We start from the raw sequence: 6,566 nt of genomic DNA, 5'->3' as shown, positions 1-6,566 counted from the left end.
AAGGAAAGATACAAGCACTTTCCCGATTTTGTCTACAAAATCTTGCCGTATCCGACTTCTGTCTAGGAAAACTTTGGCAAAGTAAGTCTGTAAACTCCATCAAACTTCTCCCACTCGATACACCACTGCTCTGGTTTCAGATTTCATGTATATGTGACCCGACTCGGTGGGCGAGTGCTTTCAGACACCCCACCGAAGTTTGCGGGTTTGCTTTCAAGTACCCGCCTGGACATGGGTGTTCTTTGCGAATGTCCAGTGGCGTGCCCAGGGGAGGAGGGTTTTGGTGGGGGTTATGACTCACCCTTTGGCCCAGTATTCCTAAAAAAAAGAACGTCAAAGGGTGGAAAATATGACAAAATGAGGACCGACTTCCAAGATAAAGTATACACAACCCCTCCCTTTCGAAAATCCTGGACACGCCACTGCGAATGTCTCTTCGTCAATTTCATCGAATCGCCACTCAGGTCTTCCAGCAGAGGACAGGCCATCGAGTGGCGCGAGCGGTACCAGGATCCACCTTCTGAAGTATAAAATCATGTTGAAGGAGCTACTATTATGAAGGTGCAAAAATTACGGTGATGGACAATTTACCATATTCTATTTTTGGTTGCACCGCATGAGTATATGTTATCTATACTGTCCCATGGTATTTCTTCTCTTTGCAAATTCGACTACGATATCCTATTGGTACTGTACACGATCAAATGACTCACGAACAAGTCGTTGAATTGAACGCTTAAAATTATTGATTTGTTTTATTTTACTTCGCTTTTTGTGCCACTTTTGGCTAACTTGCGAAGATGGGGATGAGTGATGACATGATGAAATTGATGAATGGACACTCAGAAACACCGATGCCCAGGCCAGGATTCGAACCCGGAACGCCTGGCATCGTAGCGCGATGTGCTAACCACTCCGCCACGCGGACCGGCGAACGCTTAGAAGAATATGGCGTCAGAGATCACGTAATTTTTCTCATTGGATGCAAGGTTTGGTCCAAGAACTTCTATTTAGGAACGGCTCTAAATAACGCCATCGAAGCCTGACTGTTGACCAAACAGAGCACACGCTATTGAAATCGATTATCGGAAAGAAACATCGAGGTACAGAATGATCTTTATTTATAGTCTGTGGTGAAGAGAAAACATCAAAGGAACGTGGGAAGTGGAAACACGTGTTTGTGACTTTCAAGAAAGGAAAGGAGGAGCAGTGTAACATTTCTGTATTTATCTAGTCACAATTATAGAAAGAAGAATGATGAATATTTCTACAGCAGTGAGTAATGTGATAAAATATATTCGACAACCAACTGCAAAACATAATATTTTGTGTTGATCTTAAATTGAAGTTTAGATAAACTCAATGAAAACAACTATCTGTCGAAAGGAGATTTTTATAAAATTATTTTGTTGTGTTCACATTGTTTTTTTGGTGTCTCAGATTACATTTAGACTATGAATAACGGGAAAATACATCAACATCACACTTGTTTCGAGTTTCTAGTATGCCCTACATCTTCCTTTGGAAAGAAAATTATTATCTTTGTTACTGCTGCTAATCGCTAGTCTGACACGTGATTTCCTCTTGTACAAATGTTTATTGTTCTTTCTTAATTACCTTTCTCGTTATACAAATGTTCATTGTTATTAATTTTAATATCTGTTATTCATTTTGTAATTCTTGTGGTATTTAATATTTAGACCTATCACTGATAATGTCAGGATAGTGACTGACCTGTATATCATAGGCGTAGCTAGAACTTTATGTTTGGGTATGCACAAAGAAAAAAATGAGATCTTGTACCTTTTTAATAGCATATTTTGCAACACAATCACTTGGCTCTTTAACTGCACTGTTGTTTGTAAAGGAATATAAATTCACTAAATGAAACTGTTGAAAATTTCTGAATATATGCAGTAGTAAAAATCAAATTGCATAGAAATTACACACACACACAAAATGTTCATAAATGTTACAAACGAATACATCAAAATACACATCATCTATAACGAGAGACGTCTGTCAAAAGGTACAATGTTTTTAAACTCATCGATAACTTCATCTACATGAATAGACAAAGCTCTTTCCTGTTCCACAAATAGCAAGAGCAGGGCTTCCAATCTATCCTGCTTCTGAGTTGCTCTTAATTTAGTTTTAACTTGAGAAAGTTAGGAGAAATCTCTCTCACACGTGCAGCTTCTGACAGGTATAGAAGAAAAGCGCTGCAGTACAGAGTAGAATGCAGTAAATATCTTCTTTCTCCAATGACATCAAAATATCGAAAATCTACAGACACCCGTTTCATCAGCGATAATGCACACGTTTGTACCAAGTACTGACATTTTCAACTTCTTACAAACTGCTGCTTATTTTCTCTCTCATTGAAATATCTGTATTTAATTCTCTTTGTTAAAACAGCCCATTAGGGTGTGCCTAGGCACACCCGGCACACCCCGTAGCTACGCCTATGCTGTATATTCATATCTTGTTAGAGCTGTTACCATGGAAATTACGATGGTGTTTTGTCTTTACTTTTAGTTCGGATTTTGTGTTTTAAAGAGTGGTCAAGTTGAATTATAAGAAGCTGTTATTTCTTTGACTGAAATGGATTTTATGCACATAAGTATTTCTTTTGCTAAGAAGCAAAATATACCTATGTTCTCTTAGTGAAAACTTAACTTTGATTTTTATTTGACGAGCGAACATAGATATCATTACCCAATACCCTGAGAGGCATCACGTGAATGCTACGAGTCTATGTGATCATTTTTATTGTGTTGTAGTTAAATAATCATGATATTTTGACTGAAAGAACGTGTCAAGTCTATTCATTTCTTTTCATGCCGTACATACTGGCACGTTTTGGTAAAATGTGAACGTGTCTATTTTTTCTTGGATTGTATACATGTGCAATCTCAAACCACTGAAGGTTTCCAATAAGAACACTGTTCAACGCCTTTTAACTGTCGATTTTAAACGTTCAACGACTTGTTCGTTATTCATTTGATCGTGCGATATACTTCACACAGTCAAATCGATTGAAGCAGCCAAACAAAATGGCAAAGCCGGACACGCATTCCCTTCAAAGCCGTCACGAAGTTTACTCATTTAACGATGTGATTAGAAAAAGAGTTCAGCTCCAAAATAAACCAGCCAGTCTTTATGCGACGCCAACACAAGTTTTCTTTGTTCTAAGTAGTCCACCGGCCGCCAGAATGATTGACGTTTTAACCTTTCCCAAAGAGACTCGCTCTCTTCTGTGATTGGCGGAAACATTTCTTGGTGTATTATCTTCAGTAAACTTCTCTTCAACATTGGGATATATCTTTCAGCGCTGTGGGAATTAAGCTTTTTGCTTTGGCAGGTATAACCATTCAGTGGCGTGTTTGCGACTTCATTTCGGGATATATGCTACCAGTCAGTAAATTAGCTATTGCTTTGCGGTTAAGCTACCTTAGAACATGGTTCTAACCCAGGGTGCGAAGTCCTGGGGGGGGGGGGGGCAGGCGGGGATTTCCCACCACCAACAATCTTGGCTTCAAAAATCCCCCCACCAAGACTTTCTGGGAGGGGAGAGTTTTTATTATATCAACAAAAGGTGAGAAATATTTTACTTCAAATATACTTTATAAAGGATAATATCGAAACACATACAAAGTAGTGGGTTTGTGAGTTGCATCTCACACACACATTCTCTCTCTCTCTCAAGATACCATTAACAGATCCACATCACTAACAATTTGATTTATATCAACAAAAGGTGAGAAATTATTTTTTACTTCAAATATACGAGGTGGTATCAAAACGTTCGTGCAATCACCTGGAAGAAATGAACTTTGGACAAGTACGAAATAGTGGTGGTATTAGCTCTTCTCCACATAGTCGCCATGCTTGATGACACATTTCTGCCAGTGATCTTTCACCTTGCGTAAGCCGTTTTTATAGAACACTGCATTTTGGGACTGAACCCACTGTTCTACCTGAGAAATTACATCGTTTCTCGTGTCAAAGTGGCGTCCTTTGAGTGGACGCTTCATTTCCGGAAAGAGGAAGAAGTCACTCGGTGCCAGATCTGGGGAATATGGAGGGTAGGGCAAAATTTCGTATCCTAAATGAACTGTTTTCGAAATGGATGCATCGGCAGAATGGGTTGTTGCGTTGTCTGCCAATAGCAGCACTCCTTTTGTGAGCTTTCCTTGCCTTTTCACCTTCAACTCTTCACGTAACCGAGCTAGGAGATCACATTAATAGTTACTTGTGATTGTGTGACCCTGTGGCAGGTAGTCCATCAGGATGAATCCCTCACAGTCCCAGAAAACGGACAGCATCACCTTAGCGGCTGACCTCTGCACTCTTGCTTTTTTAGGGGTCAGTGAGGAGCTGTGTTTCCACTGCTTGCTCATCTGCTTTGTTTCTGGGTCATAAAGGTAGATCCAGCTTTCGTCCATTGTAACCAGTCTGCTGAAAAAAATCTCTACATGCAGCTCACAGCAGCCTACATCTCTAGTGCTGCTTCCACTCTAGTTCGCTTCTGGAAAGGGGTGAGCAATCGTGGCATCCACCGTGCCGACACTTGATGAAGGTGCAGCTGGTGATGGATGATATTCCAGATGGACCCATAACTAACACCGATTACACTCATCACACTTTCAATGGTGATCCTCCTGTCTTCCATTATCATCTTCGCCACTTTCTCCATCAATGTGGCATTATTTGTGAAGGACGGTCTCCCTGTCCTAGGGGCATCGGAAATTACCATGTGACCGGTTTGGAACTGCAGTTTCCAGTTGGAAACCATCTCATAGGATGTGCTTTCCTTCCCGTACACTGCCTTCATCTCATCGTGAATTTGCTTCGCTGCTTTCCCCTGGAGATACAGGAATTTGATGACGCTCCGTGCCTCAATTTTGTCAATCATGACACCTTCCTTTATTCACGTGTAAAGAATGGATAGCAATAAACATCCAAAAAAGACAAGAATTTGTGTGCTTAACCTAGAAGGGCCATTGTACAATACACATATCCGAGGGGTTTCTAGTTTGCTTCCTTCCAGGAGATTGCACGAACTTTTTGATACCTCCTCGTACTTTACAAAGGGTAATATCGAAACCCATACAAAGTAGTGGGTTTGTAAGTTGCATCTCACACACATTCACACACACTCTCTCTCTCTCTCTCTCTCTCTCTCTCTCTCTCTCTCTCTCTCTCTCTCTCTCTCTCTCTCACTCTCTCTCTCTCAAGATACCATTAACAGATCCACACCAATAACAATATATGCATAATGAAGGTAAGATAACAATATAAGACAAATATGACTATGAAATCTATGTGATTTATATTAATGGAAAGCAAGAACTAAACAAAAACTTACAACTATTTTGTAATTTATTGACATGCTTAACCATTTAGTAAAGGAATTGGTTTGCTACTTTAGAAATATCTGATACATATAAAGGTACATATTTAATAATAATAATAATAATGTATGTTTAAATATTTATTAATTTACTTTTGTATTATTATAAATATGTATTATGTATATATTTGTGTATGTATGTGAGTGTGTATATTAAAATCTTTCTTCCCCCCACCAGTCTTCAATGATTTGGCACCCTGTTCTCACCTAGGTGTCGTTAAATCATATGATAACATTTAAACGTAATTTAGAAACAGTACATACAGTATATTTGCAGTTTAGGAAAAAAAAACAACAACTCCTAGACAAAAGAGCAATCGAACTAATAACACCGAAAAATTGACCAAATTTCTATTTCCAAGAACATTTTAATACATGTAAAATATCAACACTATGCCATGGAAACTTAAGTCTCGGCTCTGTGAGGTTGGTCATTTACAAAATGGTATCCTTCTTTAATCCACAAGGCTAAACAATTTTCGGTAGGGAAAGCTTTTATTAATGGACAAGAATGATTTTTCAATTGTGGTTGTTTCATAGTTAAGAAATGGCATATCCTTTCAATGTCATTTTCATTGAAGGTGCCGATTCCTCATCTATGAAGGTCGGCGGCGTTATATGGTGTATTGTGCTGCACACAACAATCGCCTGTCCGTTTACAGCGCCAGTAAATGTGCTACATTTAGAAACGTGTAGAAACTGTCTAAACAAAAAAAAAAGCACATGCAGAGAACCGTGAAATACAAAGTTGATACATTAGAATTCCGAAACACTGCCAGCTATGTCACCTTTGATTGTACCCTCCAGGGATCAAGCAGGCACCTTTAGTCATCGTCTTGAGTGAAGAAAATGCCCCTATTTCCGTCCTCTTGATCCCGAGGGAAAAGAAGTTTATTTCTAGGCGATCCTTTAGGCGACCCACGCTGTCAAATCAACAGCCGGATCTGTTCAAACAATCTCACGTGACGCCGCCAAGCTTTCAATCACAAAAAACGAAATGTCTGAGGCGAACACCACGTTAATCGCCGAATTCGATTTAGAGGGCGCCAGAGAACAGCACAGCAAACATGGAAAAGGACACACCTCCATCGTCGGGAACCATCAACTGAAAAGGGGATTTAAATATACAGGGTGATTCACAATTTCCTCC

At 39.4% G+C, this 6,566-nt stretch overlaps 1 protein-coding gene across 1 annotated transcript; it reads right to left on the bottom strand.

Moving 5' to 3' along the window:
* Positions 1-4,495: 4,495 nt before the first annotated feature.
* Positions 4,496-4,918, bottom strand: LOC146005530 (protein GVQW3-like). Its single transcript, XM_083144779.1, has one exon. The coding sequence runs from the start codon at positions 4,916-4,918 to the stop codon at positions 4,496-4,498; it is 423 nt and encodes a 140-aa protein (XP_083000905.1).
* Positions 4,919-6,566: the final 1,648 nt, after the last annotated feature.

This window comes from Lepisma saccharinum, chromosome 23 (genome assembly GCF_977018435.1).
Source record: "Lepisma saccharinum chromosome 23, izLepSacc3.1, whole genome shotgun sequence".
Classification (NCBI taxonomy): domain Eukaryota; kingdom Metazoa; phylum Arthropoda; class Insecta; order Zygentoma; family Lepismatidae; genus Lepisma; species Lepisma saccharinum.
Note: the sequence above shows the minus strand (reverse complement) of the source record. Positions and strands in the feature narration are given on the sequence as shown.